Source organism: Bos taurus, chromosome 22, assembly GCF_002263795.3.
Source record: "Bos taurus isolate L1 Dominette 01449 registration number 42190680 breed Hereford chromosome 22, ARS-UCD2.0, whole genome shotgun sequence".
Taxonomy (NCBI): domain Eukaryota; kingdom Metazoa; phylum Chordata; class Mammalia; order Artiodactyla; family Bovidae; genus Bos; species Bos taurus.
In genome coordinates, this window is record NC_037349.1 from 19,549,460 (window position 1) to 19,569,698 (window position 20,239).

The window sequence follows — 20,239 nt, forward strand, 5'->3', positions numbered from 1 at the left end:
CAGTATGTGCCCCCTGGGCCAATAATATCAGCCCCATCCGGAAACTGGTTAGAACTGTGGCACTGGACCTCAGCAATCTGTGTCATGATAACACTCTCAGGTGAATTCGATACACACTGAAGGTTGATGACAACTGAGAACATCTGTCTGAGACTCTCCCAAATGCATTTACCAAAAGGAGAGTTATGGGACTTTACACCTGATCAGTTGGAGAAGGGATCTTGTAATCTCCCTGGTTAACATGCCTGTTATGACTCTTCAGCACGTTAATGTTTGAGAATTTCTGCCATTTTGACCGTGTGATTCACTTGTTTTCCTCCCTGCCCCTGGTGACTTTGCTTCCTTGCAAGAAAGGTTTGTGAATGCTTTTTGCTGTTATCTGCATTATTGTTTTTATTATGCTAATTCTAGAATCTCTAGTGTATAGAGCAATTTCAGGCCAGAGTAGTGGCTCATTAAATAGACATCCCAAAAGTCTTAGTAGAACTTAAACATGAATTCCTTCAGGGAGAGGGAAAATTGTCATTATATGCAGATAATATGGTACAATATACAGAAAACCCTAAAGACACCACACAAAAAGTGCAAGAACTAATGACTGATTTCAGCAAGGTAAAAGGATACAAGATTAACATACAGAAATAGGTTGCATTTCTTTGCACCAACAATGAAATATCAGAAAAAGGATGTAATGTAAAGAAATGATACCTTTTAAAATCACAACCCCAGAAATAAAATACCAATGAGGTGAACGATTTATATGCTGAAAACTACAAAACATTAATAAAGGAAATTGAAAATGATTCAAAGAAACGGAAAGACATCCCATGCTCTTGGATTGGAAGAATTAATATTGTTAAAATGGCCATACTACCCAAAGTAATCTACAGATTTAATGTAATCCCTATCAAATCACCCATGACATTTTCACAGAACTAGAATAAATAATCCTAAGAGTAATATGGAATCATAAAAGGCCTATAATTGCCAAAGTAATCCTGAAGAAAAAGAACAAGGCAGAAGGCATCACCAGCCCAGACTTCAGACAATACTACAAAGCTACACTAATCAAAACAGTGTAGCATTAGCACAAAAATAGACATAAATAAACCAGAAATGAACTCACATACCCACAGCCAATTAACCTTCAACAAAGGAGGTAAGAATATACAATGGGAAAAAGATGGTCTCTTCAGCAAGTGGTGTTGAAAAAGTTGTAAATCAATGAAGTTAGAATACACACTTTCACCATGAATGAAAATAAACTCGAAATGGCTTAAAGACTTAAACATAAGACATGAAATCATAAAACTCATTGAAGAGAACATAGGCAAAACAATCTCTGACATAAATTGTACCAATGTTTTCTTGGGTCAGTGTCCCAGGGCAATAGAAATAAAAACAAACAAACAAAAAAAGGACATAAATGAAGCTTACAAGTTTTTGCACAGCAAAGAAAACTGCAAACAAAACTAAAAGACAACCTACACAATGGGAGAAAATATTTGCAAACAATGCAACTGATAAGGCTTAATTTTCAAAATACACAAATAGCTTATACATCTTGACAACATAAAAACAAAACCCAATCAAAAAATGAGCAGAAGACCTAAATAGACATTTCTTCTCTAAAGAGGAATACAGATGAAAACATGCTCAGCATCACTAATTATCAGGGAAATGCAAATCGAAACTACAGTGAGGTACCACCTTACAGCAGTCAGAATGGCCATCATTAAAAAGTCCACAAATAACAAATGCTGGAGAGGGTGTGGAGAAACGGAAACCCTCCTACACTGTTGGTAGAATGGTAAGTTGGTGCAACCACTGTGGAAAACAGTATGGAGATTCCTCATAAAACTAAAAATAGAGTTGCCATGTGACTCAGGAATCTCACCCCTGAGCATGTACCCAGAAAAAAGTCTATCTGAAAAGATAACCTGCACCCATGCTCATAGCAGCACTCTTCACAATAGCCAAGATATGGAAGCAACCTAAATGTCTACTGACAGATGAATGCAGAAAGAAGATGTAGTACATATATGCAACGGAATACTACTCAGCCATAAAAAAGAATGCAGTGATCCCACTTGTAGGAACAAAGATGCAATGAGATTATCATACTAAGTGAAGTAAATCAGAAAGAGAAAGAAAAACAATATATGATATTACTTATATGTGGAATCTAAAATATAACATAAATTAACCTCTCTATGAAACAGAATCAGGGATATAGAGAGCAGACTGTTGGTTGCCAAGGGGGAGGGTCAGGGGGGAAGGATGGATTGGGAGTTTGGGATTAGCTTATGCAAACTATTATATATAGGATGGATAAACAACAAGGCCCTACTGTAGAGCACAGGGAACTAACTCTATTCAGTATCCTATGATAAAACATAATAGAAAATAATAGGAAAAAGAATGTGTGTGTGTGTGTGTGTGTGTGTGTGTGTGTATATGTATAGCTGAGTCACTTTATATCAGTAATTAACACATTATACATCAATAAAAATAAATTATATTTTTAAAAGATTAATTCCTTCAGAAGAAGTACTATACATTCATAAAAAAGCACCATTGTAAAGTTTAAAATTTTGAATTTCTTCACCACTTCCTTAGTTTTGATCATCTTAAATAACATATTTTAATATTGACTTTTTAAAATAAAATTTGTTTTCCTAGTTGCTATCCTTAGATAGAAATAGATAATACAATTAAATATTTATTTTCCAGAAGTCTCAAAAATATAAGGGAAATGAAGGTAATTATACCTTTACATGGTTTTGGGGGCATGTTTCTAATTCTATTACTTCTGATGATATTAAATATCAAAACTGTACTAAGACATTTGAGACACACTGTATACATATTAAATGATTTTAATTTTGTGTAAAAGCAGTAGAACTATTTTCTTCAGCAAATGTATTATATATATAATAACCACAACCATAAATTTACCAAAAAAAGCAACTTATTGAATTAAATCTGATTGGTTATTTCCCTGCTGTATGAATCTGCTAATAATTTCATTTGCTACCTGCTAACAGAAAACATAGAAATACATCCTCAAAATTTAAATTTAAGTATATCTTCAATTTTAAATCATTCATATGTATGAACAAGTATATACACATATATAAAATTGCTCATATATATATATGGACAGTCATAAATTAAAAAATGTGTACCTGGTGGCATTTTCCCCTAAGATTTCTAAAGAATGCCACTGTCTACTATAGGCAGTGGTATGTCAGTCTACTTTAAAGGTGGTTTAATTAGCATATTTGAGAAACCATTGGTTAGCCAATGATATATTTATTGGGGGAGGCTCTAGTAACTATATATATTTAACAGTATATATATATACTAAATATATTTAACAGTATATATATATGTTATAAATATATTAAATATATATATTAAATATATTGTCAAGAGCTTATCCATAGAAGAGATAAGAATGTATCTATTTAGTCTGTGAAACATAGTAGTGGTGGCTGGCAGGTAGCTGCAGGCTGATAACATATGATACGCATACACATGTATAACCAACAAGCCCATGATTGCATCCACTTTCTATATCCAAATCCAAAGCCTTCATATCATTAATTGCAGGCAAAATGGTAAGGTTCATTTGTACTGTTACACCATGGGTTCAAGAGGCCTGTGAACTAATGTGAGTATGTCTTAGTTTTATCAGTGGGGGACAAACCAGGCTTCCATCACCAAGACCCCATCTGTACAGTGCAAGGCTTCTCTGAAGCTGTGGGAGAGTCTATAGAAGGGGAGCTCACTCCACTGTGAGGCCTAAAATGTCTTTGCACAGAGAGAATATCCAATATACCCTGAGGGAATGAATGAGTGATTTGGTGTCATAAAACAGGCTTATTTAAGGAAAATTCCATTTAACAGGCTGGTATTTCTCCTATCCGTCAACTGTTAAGACTGTAAATCATATGAAAATTTAATTCTAAAAACTTAGAGGTGAGGAAATTTTAGAAGCTATCTACTCTCAGAGTTTTACAACTTTAATTTAGTGGTAAAAATCACTAGAAGTGCTTTAGAAGTCAGAGACCCAAGTCCAAAATCCATATTTTAATGAGCAAATAACTGTTGCTGAGTCTAGGCTCCATGCATGTGCTCTATAAGATACCATAATAATACATACTTTCATTGAATGACTACCAGGGGATTAAATGACACAATCCATTAGCAATGATCAACTAGGTAATTTTCACCTACTAACCATTCAAGACCTTAGACCACACGCATAGGGGAGAGATGAAAATAATACTCAGGCACTGACTCATTTCCTTGTGGCCTCAGTGGTCATAATGACTTTTTTCCATTCAGTTTATTCTCTTCTCACTAAGACTAAGAAGGAGGAGGTGAACAAATTAGGATAAACATTTTGAAATTGGTTTTATACTCCTTGAAAGAATGGAATTATAGAATTTAAAAAAAATTCATGAGTTCTGCAGAATATGATAAAACGTTAGTTTTTTATGTTAGTTCTCTACAAAACCAATTCATGGCCTTAAGATGTGTTTTCCCACTGAACCCCATCAATACCAGGCTCGAATATCATTGTAAGTGGAAAAGTCAACAAGATGCAACCAAAAAGCTAAGTTATAAGCCAGTGAAGCCACACAGGTTTGATAGAGAAAATTCAGATGTATCATTCTATGTAAAAATAAGGTGATATGAAGAACTTAATCTAAAAGATATTCCCTGAAGATCCATAACCTCTATAATAATCCTACAAAAAGTAACCATCTAGAAATTTATTTAGATGGCTTTTCTGACAGGAAAGTACTTTCTATACAACTTTTAATGTAGTATTGATGAGAACAATTCAACAAAATTCAAACAAATATCTGCAGATGTCCTTTAAGAAGAAAAGCAGAGTGAGATGTTACAGGGGTGTAATTGGGCTTCAGGATGAGTAAGACTCTATACTTGACCCCGATAAACTCGCATTAGGTAGAGTGGCTGAGTCATGTACAGAATGTCAGAATTCAAAAAGGCCAAGGTAAATACCAAAAGGAACATGTGGGGAGTCTTAAGAAGGAAAGAAAATGTTGGTTAGTTCATTCTGGAAAGGCAGAAAGAGATTAGGTTGCCTTTGTCTTTGAAGAGGTCGCTTCTCCCTACTAGTCCTGATGTCACAGTGGCGTGGGCAATAGAGGAATATGGGGATTGAGAATTGTTTCTACACTAACTAGAGTGGAGGGAAGCAGATTTTCTTCACCAGATGTAGTATGGATAGTATACTAATATTTAAGGGTTCTTGAAGTCAGAGAGAAAAGAGATTTGAATTCCCTGCCTCCATCTTTTGCTGTGGGTCAAGTTTCTTACATTTCCAACACCTCAGTGTCTTTATCTGAAAATTGGGGATGATGTCACCTGAGGTGAGAACAACAGGATATAGTGTAAACAGAGGGCTAAACGTGGTGCCCAGCACACAGAAGGCACTCGGAAAGGGAGCACAGTGACAGCAATGGCAGTGATGATGGAGGCAGTGCTGTGTTGATTCCATCTCCAGAACACGCTCTGAATGGGAGAGTGTTAAAAGCACCTTTGGATTCATGAGGGTTTCTATAAAAGCAACACTTGATAAATGTTAGCTGGTTGTCCAAGTGTTTATGTGCAATTTAAGAAAAGAATGGGCCTAGGATTTGGTCAGCTACTTAACAATATTAAGAGTGGTAGTAGTCAATGAAGTTACAACTTACTAAGTTCTTACTAGATGCAAAACAGTGTACTGAACACTTTAAAAAGGATTTTTCACTTATTACAACAAGGCTATATGATAGGTCCTGATAATGTCACTGCTCTCTTTCAGATTGAAGCTCAGGCTTATATAGGACTTACAAAAACACCTAAGGTCCCATTGCCAGCCTAATGGAAGTGAGTTTAAACCTAGCCTGTCTGACTTGTTCTTAATCACTACAGTAGGAAATTAAGCATGGTGCCCTTTGCCTGATTCTTCATCTGAATCCTGAATATTTCCCTTAGCCCCTGAGTGAAGATGTCTTGAATATTTCTCTCTCTTTGACCTCACTTGGCTTCAACATCCAACTTCTCAAAACAGGGATTGTTTCAATGAACAGCAATGAATGCAGGGTCGAGGTTCAGTCACCTTGATGACTAGGGGTCAGAATCAGTGAAAGAAAATGCTCTGTGACAAGCCTACCTTCATACAGAAACAAGAAAGGAATGAAAGGGGACAGAAGATAACAGAATAAGGGTATAGGAAAAATAGTACCTGGCATTGTGATAATAACAATAATACTGATAATAACAACTTTAGTGTGCTCCAGGCATTGTATTAAGCGCTTGGCATAGGTAACTTCATTTTAAACTTGAGAACCATCCTATAATGATAGAATGTTATTATCATCATTTTATAAATAGGGATACTGAGGTTCAGGTAATCAGGTAAATTTTCCAAGCTCGTACGGTTAGTAAATGGAAAGTCAGGATCTGAACTAACATCTACATTCCTAACCATCATGCTATAACCATTATGCATAACCAAAAATTCCAATAATACTCCCCCATAACCTACTGCTACACTCCAGACTTAAATAGTCCAAGATCAAGAAAGAGGACAGTTGGAGTTACCACTCTTAAGTGCATTTCAATCTTTTCAAAACAATGTAGTTACTCACAAGATGCAGTCCCTGTGATAATCTTCTCAACCAATCATCAAGAAACAGGAAGCAAAGGTTCGAGTAACAGTATGTTCCTACTTATGAGGACAATGGGACAGTATGGTTGACGCTGGGCTTAACTGTTCCAGAAAATGTGATCAAAGTAGGCACAAATGCTGATACATCTCCCCCACTCACCAAAGCCAACAGCGAAATTTCATTTCCATATTACTCTTCATAGTTTAACCCTACTTGTGCCTGTCATTCATCCTCTGGCCTCTTCCTGTCTCCATTTCTGTACAAAAAGCTGCTACACTGCTGCTCTCCGATATGAAAAGGGTGTGTTAGGAGAGGGAGCCATGGTACCTCAACATCTATTTTTTTTTTTCATCTTAATTCTATTATGCCAACTCCACTGAACTTAATTATAGTGAATACAGAATTAGACAATTACCCTCTGTTCTATTCTTCAGATGGTATATTTTGATAAAATTTACTACATTCTGTTCTCTCCTTGAACACTAGATGAACACTAGAAATGGATGTGTTGATGTAAAATTTGTTATAATTACAATTAAAATATAGCTTACATAATGATAGTGTTAACATAAAATTATAGATGTGTAGAGACAACGTGGTCATGCATTTTTTAGTATAAGTACATGCCTAGACCAATAGCTGCTAGTGGAATGAATATGGAAGAGAATTTTGGTTAAGCCACAAAGTCGGTTTAAGGATTTGCAGATAGCTAAGGGGAACTCAGAGAGGCCCGGCGTGCTGCAGTTCATGAGGTCGCAAAGATCAGACGTGACTGGGCGACCGAACAACAACAATAAGGGGAACTCAAAACCAGTAAGATAATATTTCCCCTGTCATGTTTCAATTGCACAGTGAAGGGAAAATGTGCAATGTCTGGCAAAATTGTTCAAAGTAGGGACCCAAATGGAAATGACAAGTACAATTTTCCCTTGAATATATGAGTAAATGCTTAGATTCTCATTTATCAGTGATACAAATTTTCAAGTGAGTTTGATGGATCATAAAACAATAATTATATATAAGGGTATATAAGACTGCATTGATCTGGATAGTTCAGAATTACTTCTATTTAAAGAGGTACTCTATTACAACTAACTTAAATGTTACAAGACACAGTTTCAAGTACACTAGCAGTGAAAATTTGGAGACTGAAAGGTTTATTCTAAACCTTTGTAGTCAGGGTGCCTTAACTAAAACAACTGTGTCACAAATATTATTACTAATAAAATAACTGTGACAACATTTTATTCAGTTTTACTGTAAAAACAAGCAATAAAACCTATAGGTATTTCATTTCAGACTGCTATTTTAGCTAAGAGTTGTTAAAAGTGTTGAGAAGACAGTGTTAACTACATCACTTCATTTTATCTTTAAAATAGTGCTTCCATGTAATTGTTCTTAATATCTCCATTTTAGTAAAATGTATTTCTAGCTTAGACCTTTCATGAGAACTGTAGACTTGTGTATCTGACTCTGTGTTCAGCATCTCTACTTGGGTGTCAAGAAAAATATTGTCTTATACCTCCAAAACCTTTAATCCCCTAACGTATGCTCTACCCTAAACTTTTTCCATTTTATGTGATAGTAACCACACCTTTCTAGTTGTGCAGGCACTAAATCTTGATTTCACCCTTGACCCCTTTTTCTCCATTCTCACACTTAATCTACCAGGAAATGCTGTCACAATCTCCCCGATGCACCACTTCTGAGAACACTGGCCATCAACATCCCGGCACATGGACCTCATGGAGGCTATAATCGCCTCCTGAGAGGCTCCCTGATTCTGCTCTCTCCCTCTTCCTCAAGACCACAGATAGAGTTATGCTTGTCAGACAAGAGACAGATCACGCCACACCTTTGCTAAAATCCTGCCTCTGGCTGCCTACATTTAGAGTAAAAGACAAAATGCATGTGATGGTCTCCCAGGACTTACTCAGTTCGTCTGACCTCAAGTCCTCCTGCTGCGCCTTCCTCCCCACTGACTAAGTCAGCGGGGCGGCCTCCTTGATAGTCCTCCAACCTGCCAGGCATATTTATGCCTCAGAGTTTGGGCACCGGCTGTTCCTGCTTCCAGGGAATGCCCCCACCCTAATCCATTCTGACAACTCCCTCACTTCAAGTCTTGGCTCAAATGTCAACTTATGAAATCCAGCCTGACTACCCTATTTAAAAATAGAACCCACCTGTACACCCCTCTAGCATTCCCAACCAAGGCTCTTCAGTGGCTTCAAATTCTTTTCTTCATCCCATAGAACCCATCAACTTGTGACAAAGCATAGAATTTATTTATAACATCCATCTGTTATCAATAAGAGCACAAGAAAAGAAAGGTGGGGGGAGAGAGAGAAACGCATAAAGGCTCTTGTCTAATTTACTCATTTACTATGTCCAAGCATGTAAAACAGTGCACGAGGAAGATGCTTAGTAAGTATTTCTGGAAAATATATAGATGGGGAAACTAGTAAGTAGTAAAGCTCAAAAAGTTTAAGTGATTTCCTCAAGGTTCTACAGCTAGAAAAGGGTCACCATGGAATTCACACTTGGGGATGGCTGACTTCAAATCTGTTAGTCTCTCTGCTAAGTACACCAAATCCATGCAATGAATGATATGTTTTAACCAGCACCATGGAAATTCTCAGTCCACTGAGTAGTACTGATAAAATGTTCTCTCTCTCTCTCTCTCTCTCTCTCTATATATATATATATACACACACACATATATACACAGATAGATAGATATTGATTTAAACAAAGGAAACAGAAGAGTAGAATTCATCATGGATTATTATTGTAATTTTACAGTAGACTTAACAATAATGACATTCAAGTAACAATGATATTTAATGACAGCATAATAATAATAATAAAACAATAGCACTTAAATGTATTAAACATGAATCACATGCTCAACTCGATGCTAAACTATTTCCATGTGTATCTTGTGCTATCTGTATGATTATTCTTTCAGACATGCTTTATGCATAACTCCATCAGGCACACTTCTCTTGTTCCCATTTCAAAGATAAGGAAATTAAAGAGAGATGTGGTATCTGTTTGATCAAGATGAGGTTGGTAATAAGTCATGAGTATGAATTTTAATTCAGGTCTATCTAACTCTAGAATTTGATTCTTAATCTCTACATGAAAATTCTGATAATTCCTTTGATAAAAGCATGTTTTCTCCTGGAAAACATCCCCCATTATGTCTGCCTGTGCTAATACCTTCAGAACACAATCAAGTTTAAAACATGATAAAAATGTTTAAACAGCGCTTTAACAAATAGAAGTATTTTCAACTGAAGAATAACACAAAAAGGTAGGCTGAGCTCTCTGAAGTGGCTCCATTGCTATCTCCCATCCAGAATGAGAAAAGGAATCAACAGCCTCAGAGCAAATAAAGCACAAAACCCAGAGATGGAAGACTCTGTAAATGACCAATTATAAGACTATTAAGGTGCAGCACTTTCATAGACAAAATAATCCATTAGACTGGGAAACTCTCCTACCCTTCATTTCACGGCCCACACAAACATTAATGTTGCATTTATTAGGATATACTTCCCGTGCTCTATCAACCTGACTTCCAGAAATTGTATTAATACAGTCCTCTCGCATTGCACATATATCTGAATGATGGATTCCCTCACTTGAAGTTTATAGAAAGAGTGGAGTGAATGAAATAAAGTTTAGGAAGAACTATCATAATCCATAATGAATGGGCACTGAATCAGGACAAGAAGAAACATCTTTTCTCATTTATTTGTATGAAAAGTCTACTATATATTTATTACCTCTGCACAGGGCTACCTGTTGAATAATGGGAAACAAGCATGTGTTCTTTGGAGATAAGGATTTGTGTGCTTAAGTTTCTATGGGTGCCCAGAATTAATTTTGCTAAAGAAATGAAATAAAATGTTAGATTTGGTTAAGCAATTAGCAACTTTGATATCTTTAAATCACTACAGTTTCAGGGTAGGCAAATCTATGATTATTTTAAGCACTTCTTGGTGCAACAGCTGAGCAGTGCTCATAGTCACTACCAACCGACACACTGTCAGACAAATCTAAGATGAATCTAGCCTTTGCCACTTACTAGCTAGGTGACTTTGGACTATGAGAATCACTTTCTTCAGACTTACAATGTGATTATACGTCCTTTGCAGAACTACGGTCAGAACTAAACAAACATGACACAGTGGCTCACAGTAAGAACTCCAATGAGTACTGTGGTCACTGCTAGTAATATTGAAAAGAAATTAGAACTTCTCATAAAGGGAGATATGTTTCCTTTATCATTGTAATTTCATATCATTTTACTTTTGACTTTATAACTTAATAACTTGATCCAAGAAACATTTGGCAGTAAATATAACTGAAAGAAAATTACTTGTCAAGCATGAAATACTATAATATTAAGTGTGCAGGCACAATACTCTTCTCAGGTAATTATTTAGCCTGCAAAAATAGGTTATTGTCTTCTTTTTAATTAAGTACATTGAACATATATATTTGCTGTGCCAATTGGCAAAAGGTTCATTAATTTATTAGTCTAACTACATGTTGCATAAATGTCTTCTAAACATAATCACATGTATATTTTAGTTGTTGGGAAAATGTATTTGAGAGTGTTCTTTTTTTGACTAATTTAAAACAGAGTGAGAAGCAGAGCAGGCTTAATGTACTTGGTACTCTAGTATGCCATGAAAATGCTTCTGTGCTCTGAAGACATCAGCAAAAGATCTGCTTAAATGATAAGAATCAACTATTGTTCTAAAGCTTCCAAACAGGAGGGCTTACATCAGAAGTATTTGCTCTCTTTCTCAGCTGCATCAAGATGGGAAATACATGGTCACAGATACTTAAAAGTGAAGTTGCTCAGTCGTGTCTGACTCTTTGCAACACCATGGACTGTAGCCTACCAGGCTCCTCCGTCCACGGGATTTTCCAGGCAAGGGTACTGGAGTGGGTTGCCATTTCCTTCTCCATAAATGCTTAAAGGTAAAACAATAAATGTTGGATAGAGTTGGGGAGGATGCAAAGTTTCATATATCTCAAACCTGGGCTATACGGATTTTCCTGAAACAAAATATCAGTTATTATTTTTTGTCTAAGGAATGTCAATAAGCAAACTTGACATTAATGAAGATTAGCTCTTTTAGCTATGATGCTTTCAGCTGAACACAGCTGAAAACAAACTCAAAATCATCAAAGGAAATTTGAAAACAGAAACAAACAAGAACAACCTCAAGGGACAAGTACTGGAAATTCAGGGGTGCTGCCAAATATTCAGACAAAGTTGGATTTGGGAGTTCCAGAGTATCAACAGAATTCCAGCTTTCTCTCCATCACTCAGCCCTGCTTACCTCTGCAAGACTTTATGTTACAGAAGATCTCTTCTTGTGCTGGATGATCACTGGGAGTCCCAGAGACATGGCTCCTTAGCTTAGAAATTCCACAGAGAAAAGACTTTTTTTCCTCATCCTTCTTTGAGAGAAATCTCAAGGAGGAGTCCGAGAGACTTAGATGCCCACACATGAACCAATCACCTGCTGTGACTCATCCCCAGGGCCAGAGAGGAGGCAGGATGTCATTATCTGGCAGTTCTCCAAGAAAAGCCTGCTGTTTTTGCAAGATGAAAGGGGAGAGGACGTGGATAATGAAAACTGTATCAGCTTCTGTAAAATCCACAGTCCCCACTCCCTGCCCTGTGTCATATGACCACGTAGGAAGCTGACCCAGGAGGCAATTTTTCCTGCAATAGCCTTGATACATATGACTAAGGCACACACTGGTAGAAGAACACAAGAAAAAGTTTGAGTGGTGAAATCAGCTAGACTAATATTAGCTAAAATAGCTGTGTGAAAAGATCATTAAAAAGTTGCCCCAAACTCACTCAAAGTTCAAAGCTGGAGCTGGAAATACGACATCATGGAGCTTGGACAAGAACAGATTTTCTCCAAACTAAACTGTGACACAGAGATTAGAAACGTCAGTACATTTTTTTTAAAATAAATATCTGATGAGAAAAATGAGGCCTGGAAAAACTGAATGACCTAAGGTAACACAGCTAATTAATGGCAGGATTGAGACTAGAGTACACTTTGTGTAATTGACTGTGGTCTTTTAAATCCATGATACAACTTCTATCTGTAACAAAGAGAGCATTTATAATCTGCTAAATCCTAAATGTTTGTGAAATTGAAGTAAGCCATTATCTCAGTAATTCTTGAAGAAAAAAAAATATCCAAAGACTTTTTAATTGTATAAGTATATATATGCATGTATATGTGTGTTTATATATATATATGTATATGTGTGTGTGTGTATATATATATATATATATATATATATATATATATATACATAAAATACTTGTGGAGGTATCTTCAGATATAGTATGTGCCTGTCTCTATTCCTTCCCTTTCTGCTCTTTTAAAAAATGCCCCTTTAAAAATTGCCCACTCACCATCTGTTAGGTAAATTTGCCGAAACACAGTAAATGTGGAGACAGAAATTGTTATAGAGACTCTTCCAAATGGCACTGACACCTATATCTGTGAATTTTTTTTAAGAGTAAGAGTTTTTTTTTTATTCCCACTATAGTAACACCACATTATCCTAGGTGCCCAGTTCTATCAATTACATAAGCTGCAGAAAGAGAGAGAGAAAGAAAGAAGCAAGAAAACCTTGTACTTATGTATAAAATGCTGCCCCCCAAGTTTGAGATTATATTCAAGCATCAATGAGCAGAAGGAAAACACAAATTTACAAATGCATTTCATTTATGGTACCAGGGCCTCAGGTTTAGATTTGCAATATGCTTCCACAAGGGTCAAGTTGACCACTTTGTTCTATCTAGTTGCCCCTGAGAGGACAAAACAACCGAAACAGATGCCATTCAATCCCAAGTCTATAGCTTAGACCACGTCACTGAACATGAAATATTGTTCATTCAGAGTCAGGACACAGCAAGAGTAATTTATACTCTCAGAGTGTTTGCTCTCAAGTCAATAGCAGAGAAGCCTTGAATAAAAACGTTCCCATTACTTTCCACTATAATATATCTTACTTATAGCCCATGAAACAGTGGTCAGGGGAGATTTATTTTTTGGACATCACATTATGTAAGCTCTTCACTTTTAAGCCATCCCCCACTCTGTGATCATTTTTTAAAAATATGTTACTCATAGTCAATATTAATTTACATTTAATCTTTCTTAGCATTAGGAGAGTATTATTTTGTACAGGCTCAGAAACAAATCTCTAGAAATGCCTCCCTGATGCTTCTTTCAGGCTGAAAATGCATTGCAGGGCTGTTGCAGTGACTTAATTCTAGTTGGCAGAGCCCTGGCCACACACTAATTTCATTAGCCTCAAATTCCTGGATTTGAAAGATCCACTGGGTATGATTCCTGTGCTCTGACATGTCACTGACTAACCAACACAGGGTGCATACAGAGGAGAGAGAGCACTCACTCAGCTCTGGCCCACCAGCAGGCAGAGGAGGATTCCAAGTCAGAGACACTATTTACATCTGAGTACTCAATCTTGCCCTGGTCCTCATTTTCATGAAAGAACTTCATTCCAGGCTTTGCTGGCAGCTGCAGCATTTGTTACATCTATTACTATCTTCTTACTCCTTCCCCCAACCCTCAGTACTTAGCATCCCCATTTAAGTCACTAAGTATTCCTTCCCCCCACCTAGAAGTTTATCTCACCATAAATTTTTATCTCAAGTGATAGGTTTGGCATATTCCCCCACAGCAACCCACAGTGACCAGGCAAAAGAAAACCTGAATCTCTGGAGAACTAAGAATTCAATCATTTAGAGGAGTTTCTTTTATATAGGACAATCTTAATTGAGCTGAACTCTGCAATCCCAGAGAAGACTGCACCCACCATTCTTGTCCTCTCTCCCCAAAGTGACTGTGCCTTTGAACAATGGGTCTGTGTTCCACTGTTTTCTCTATTCATTTTGCAGTTTTACAGAGGCTGGGAAACTGGGGGTTGGACTTGCACGCCATGAGTTTCTAAGATCACATGCAAGAAAAAAAAAAAGGCTATTGGAAGAGACTGTCGAAATCTCTCTATATATATTTAAACATGGGCAATGGTTAACTGGGATGGCCACACCAACGCTTATACCGAGCTCAAAGCACAAGCGACAAGTTGCTGCATCCCTCCTACTATCAGCCTCTTCTCAATAAATACAGGTGAAAACTGGGGGTTCTTTTCCCTCTGCTGTTTAGTCCAACATGAATAGCTGTAATTTGCAAATTAGAGGAAAATGACAGTGTTTTCTCTGAATGGTTTTGGTCCCAACCCACACTGCTAACACTGGCATTCAGTTCCTCTCCTTCCCAGCCCAGGGAATGGGGGAACTAAGCACAAGGCAAGCGTTTTCTTTTCTTGCAACGGCCTCAGGTCCACACACCAGGGAAGGAATCAGTTCCCCCTGGAATCTTTTTCAGCAAACACAATCCGTGAGCCTAGTCTGCAAGCTCTCTCTTGACTTTAAGATTTCACTCTGTTTTAGACATGCAGGCCGATCTGCAGTATTGCCCAAGCTCTGAGGGAAGAGAGAAATAGGCAGTAAAATAATTAATAAAAGAAAAAAATGTCAAAGAGCAAATGGGCCTTCAAATCCCAGAGCTCCAGTTAAAATTCTGTGAGTCACCTCTGTGGTTTTCAGGCGACCTCTGGCCTCATCCTCCTTACAGGACTGCCTCCTCAGGTTCTCTGGCTTAATCTCAGAGGTAAAGGAATTGCTTCTGGGTTTTGCTTACAACAATTCAGGCTCTTCTTGAATGCATCAACTCAAAGTGAAGGCTTCCTCCCCAAGCACTTTAGGGTTTGCAAACATCTAGAGATCTTTGTGATGGCATCCTGGGGAGGGACTAAGGATGCTCACAGGATCAGAGGGTCCATACCAGGTTGCAGCTTTGGACAGGCACCCCTCTTACTGGCACAAACACAAACTTCATACTCCTGGGAGCAGACGGGGGTGATGGCTGCACTCTCACCCAGAGTCCCCTCCAGAAACCCAACACCCTTAGGGAAAGGCATTTGAGAGGGAGCCAACTCTCTAGACAGGGTGAGCATAAGGGTCAGACAGAAGATCTTCAGAAGGGATTGAGGGAGTTTGGATACTATCAGGCAGGGAGAGAGCTGTGCATTAAAAAAAAAAAAAAATGTCACTTCCAGATAGAGATGAACAACGACAACAACAAACCTTGGAAATAAAGGTAGAGAAAGAGAAGAGAGGCAGAAATTGAAAGGGGGGATTAAAAATAGAGGAGGGGAAAAAAAGCACGGAGAAAGAGACACGAGGAGAGAAAGAGACAGTGAGAAAGACAGAGAAACAAGGAAAAGGGAACCCATAGTCACGCGGACCCTGAAATTCAATTTTTTAATTCACAGCCATCCATTTATACCCAGTGCAGCGCACGAGCCCTGGGGCTGAGGCTCCGGGAGCAGGCGGCGAGAGAGAGCACTGCAGTAGACTAACCAACCCATCACTCAGCTGCCCCATCCGCCTTCTCCCATTTTCGCCGTCGCCCTCTTGCACCCCAGCAGGAGGAACGCCCAGCCTTGCTCATCGCACCCTACTGCCTCCCTCCAGGTGCCTTCTCGCCTGCCTCTGAGAATCGTCCTCAAAGCCCAGGATTGGGTTGGGGGGTTGCGTTAGGGAGGTCGTGGGAAAGGATGGGCGGAGGGAGGAGACAGAGAAAGCTATTTTGTTTCGCAGTTAGCATGAGCTCATCTCTGGGCTCCGAAAGGCAAGAGTAGAAAGCTGATCGCCCAGCTCCTGCCAGTGGCTGGATTGCAAATGCAATTTAGACGGTGCAAACTGCCCAGAGCAAATCACTTGGGGGTCACGTCTGTGGGTGGCCTCTCCCCACTTGGGGGCCGTCCCCCTCGTCTTCTGCCCCATGCCTTCTCAAAGACAGGCTACAGGTCGGGAAATCCGACCTGGGAGAAATGGGCAATTAACATTCAGATGCAGGTGAAGACCTAGCCCTCGGTCTAAGAAGTGCCTCCCTAATCTTTTCTCGACATTTTCCTGGGGAGCTGCGTCTTGCCGGGTGGCATGGGACTGGGAAGCTGGGAGTTGAGAAATGCCCAGTTTCGAGGCGTCTTCTCATCTTTCAAATTCCTTGCGCTTAACCGGCTCTCACAGGAGCCTGGCACTTTTACGAGCCAGTTTTTGGACCATATTTCACTCAAATGCAAACCCATTTAAATCATCGCCTTGTTTTTCGCAGATTGCTTCTTGTAAATGGGGCCATAAATCCAGGATGTCAAGCCGGATGGAGTGGAGCGCGGACAGGGGAGAGATGAAAGGGAAATGAACCCAACGGGGAAAGTACCTCCTCGCGTGGGGCGGGAGGGATTCGCCAGGATCTCCAGGGTGGCAATGAGCGAAGGCTGACCTGACCCCGCGCCCCTCAAGTCCTAGCCAGTGGTTTTTTTAGAATTAAGAGCGCGGGGAGCTACAGCGCGCTCTGCCCCAGTGGGAGCGCCCCCCTACCTGGAAAAGCCTCAGGATGTTGGCTACCATGATGGAGACCGAACTCCCCGAAGCCCCAATCACTCCAACTACTTTCTCAGGCTTGACGAAAACTGGAGGCTCGCCGTTGGTGCAGCGCACGTCGGAGGTGTCCTTCTGGATGAGCGCCTGGACGAAAGTGAGCGACTGTTCGAGCGCGTAAGTGTCCCTGGAACAAGTGTCCAGGATCCGCGCGCCCAGCGTCACGTTGGGCAGCAGGTTGGGATCGCTGTTGATCTGGTCCAGGGCGTAGAGCATCGCTTCCAGCCTGTGGATCCCGTTCTCCCTCTTGATGTCGCCGCAGGGCACTCCGCTGGGACCCTTCGCGTGCACCGGGAACAGCCCCCCGAGGGTGACGTCCCCCTCGATCCGGATGGAGTGCGGGGCGTACATCTCCTGGCCGCGCGCCGCCGCCGCCAGCGCGCACAGGAGCACCTCCAGCACGCAGCAGGGGAACTTCATCAAAGTCAGGACGCGGAGCAGCTTCCCCAGCTGGACCATGCTGCTCCAGCGGCTGCGGCGGCGCTGGAGGGGACGGTGGCGGGCTCGCCGGGGTTCGGGCTCCTTGGGGTGAGCTCCTCGTGGGAAGCCCAGGAGCTCCTGCTGGCGAGGACGGTGGGGGCGCCCGGGGAGGGGCAGCCGACGAGGGTAGGGGGTCCCGCGGAGCCTGCCAGCTTGGGGTGCCGTGCGCTCTGGGGTTCCCCGGCCGGCGCGCCGCGCTCGCGCTCGCGCTCCGCGGTTTGCAGCTCGAGCTCTCCAACAGCCCAGCACTAGGGAGAGGGCACGGATTGCTATCGCTTTAAATGGTCGTTCGGCTCCCTCTCCTCCTCCTCCCACTCCCTCCCACCCTCGCTCGCTCTCCGGCTCTCCCCACCCTTCTCAGAGCCCGCCCTCCCCACTGGTTTGCATCATCACGCAGGGAGGGGCTGCGTGAGGAGGTAAAGGGGGGAATGGGTGGGCGGCTTGGAGCAGGGGGGGCGGCTGCCTCCGATTGGGAGTTTCGCGGTCCCCAGGGAATCTGGGGATTGCAGATCGCAAGCGAAAGCTGAATTCCTGCTCCTGTCTCAGTGTAGAAGCCTCTGGCTTGCCCGCCTGCACTGACACACACATTCGAGGCACTGGTGGCCTCGGCCCCGGGACAGGGCGGTGCTGTCTGGGGCTGACTGCTCCCAACCCTGAGGTCGGAGCCGGAGCTGTGAGCTCCGGGAGAATGCAAGGTAGTTCAAGATGCTGTGGTCGAGGGTGAAGAGAAGTAGGGAGACCCTAGTCTCTACTGCTAATCCGTCTATACCAGTTTTGTGTAAGAAAAACACACATACACACAGGAACCTGATTTATGACGTAAAGAACCTTTAACCAGAGACTTCTCTGGAGCCAGACACTGGGCTAGCCTGTAAGGAAAGACAACGAGAAACGCTGGGAATGGAAGTGCAGCCTTGGTCTACAGGGGTTACTGTGACCGGAGCTGGACGAACTAACTAACCCTGATCTCCAGCAAATCTGGCGGATTCACTCCTTTTCTTCCTCTCATTGCAAGAGATGGAACAACTGAGAACTCCTCAGAGCGCACCTTCTCCTCTAGCGTTGACAGGTGGAAGGCTCCCTCCTACCCACTTCTAGAGATACTTTTGGGCTGGAGTCAGGTTTTCGAGGACAGAAAATAGCAAGGAAGAGATGACAGTCGGAGGAAGAAAGAGGGTTAGACAGAAATCTCCCCATCAATCCAGTATGCTATTCTTTTTTTTTTTTTCCCTGACTGAAGATGTGGGGGGAGGGGAAAGAAACAGGATGCCAGAGCAGTTTTTAGTGCAGTTAGGAAGCTGTTTTTCAAAGGTGTTCCCTCCTTCAGGTCCAACTCAAACTTGGCCCCTTAAAGCAACAAGTGGCCCTAGACATTGTCTTTCCTGCTTACAGAAAGGCAATGTCTCTGTCCGTGGTACCAAAGTGTACTCCATATGGTGAACTCAACTCTTTCTGTGGCTTACTGTTGGAGTGCAGCAAAACCATCTTACATTGAATCGAGGGTGGAGAGAAAACCAAAAACAAGACTATCTTTTTACTTTAATGTTAATGTTCTAAAGAAAAATGTCCTTGTACAAAATACACACACACACACAACACATAAACCTAAAAAGTCAGAACATGAGCAGCTGTATCTTCCATCAGCCACCTGTGTTACCTTGGCATGTCTGTTCCTGTGTCTCGGTTTTAGTTTCTCCATCAATAAAATAAGGAAACTGAATTGAATGTTCTACAACTTATCTTTTAACTCTCAAATCCTCTGTTAAAAATAGGCCACACCCCTTTAGCCATGGTAGTGTTTTTAGATCAATATCCTCTGTTCCTTTATGGGTCACAACACCTGTTTTCTGATGGCCAAACATTTCCTGATACAGAGGACTTATTTTTTTTCCTTTTAATCACCTACTTATCTTCCTTCTAGGGACAGTCCAGTCCATTAATTTCTTTTCAGATATTGCCCCTCCTGCAGGTTTCAGTATTTAAAGTTTGAGGACGAAAAACAAAAACCTTCTGGTTACAGTGATGAGTTCAAGGATGTAAACGGAGGCCAACCATGGTCATGCATAGCTAATCCTTGGACTCCTGGTGGGACAACTTGGATAGCCACACAGAACTACCATGGTCCAATAGACACTGTGCCAGAGTTAGAAGAAAAAGGGGCCCCTTTCCTGAAATTGCTTTTTGCATATTTTTTGGACAATGTTATACTATTTGATTTTGTACATTTTACTGCCATTTTCAAGGAAACAGTACTATAATAAATTATAAATATAAGAATCTACCGCTGTATACAGTGTGATTATCCATCATTCATAGATGTGATGCTCTGCTACATAAAGTGTACGTAAGTGCCACCTTACGCTGCCTGCGATGGCCCCGCCTCCTTCCAGCCACCCTGGAGCTGTGAGGGTATAAGCCTGTAGCTGTACTAGAAGCTGCTACATAGACGGAGATACTTGAATCCTCTAATGAG

At 40.7% G+C, this 20,239-nt stretch overlaps 1 protein-coding gene across 3 annotated transcripts in view; it reads right to left on the reverse strand.

The window, feature by feature from the left end:
• The window catches only part of GRM7 (glutamate metabotropic receptor 7), a 940,532-nt gene extending 922,351 nt beyond the window's left edge, over positions 1–18,181 (reverse strand). Inside the window, exon 1 of one of the 3 annotated variants that reach the window (XR_009492289.1) lies at positions 17,227–18,180. Coding sequence is in view for 2 of the 3 variants with exons in the window: in NM_001076055.3 (NP_001069523.3) it covers positions 17,227–17,745 (519 nt within the window). In the remaining variant the exon portion in view is untranslated. Of the gene's footprint in view, positions 1–17,226 lie in introns of all 3 variants that reach the window. The other 2 variants (NM_001076055.3, XM_024982891.2) reach the window with 2 other exon arrangements.
• Between the last annotated feature and the right edge of the window lie 2,058 nt (positions 18,182–20,239).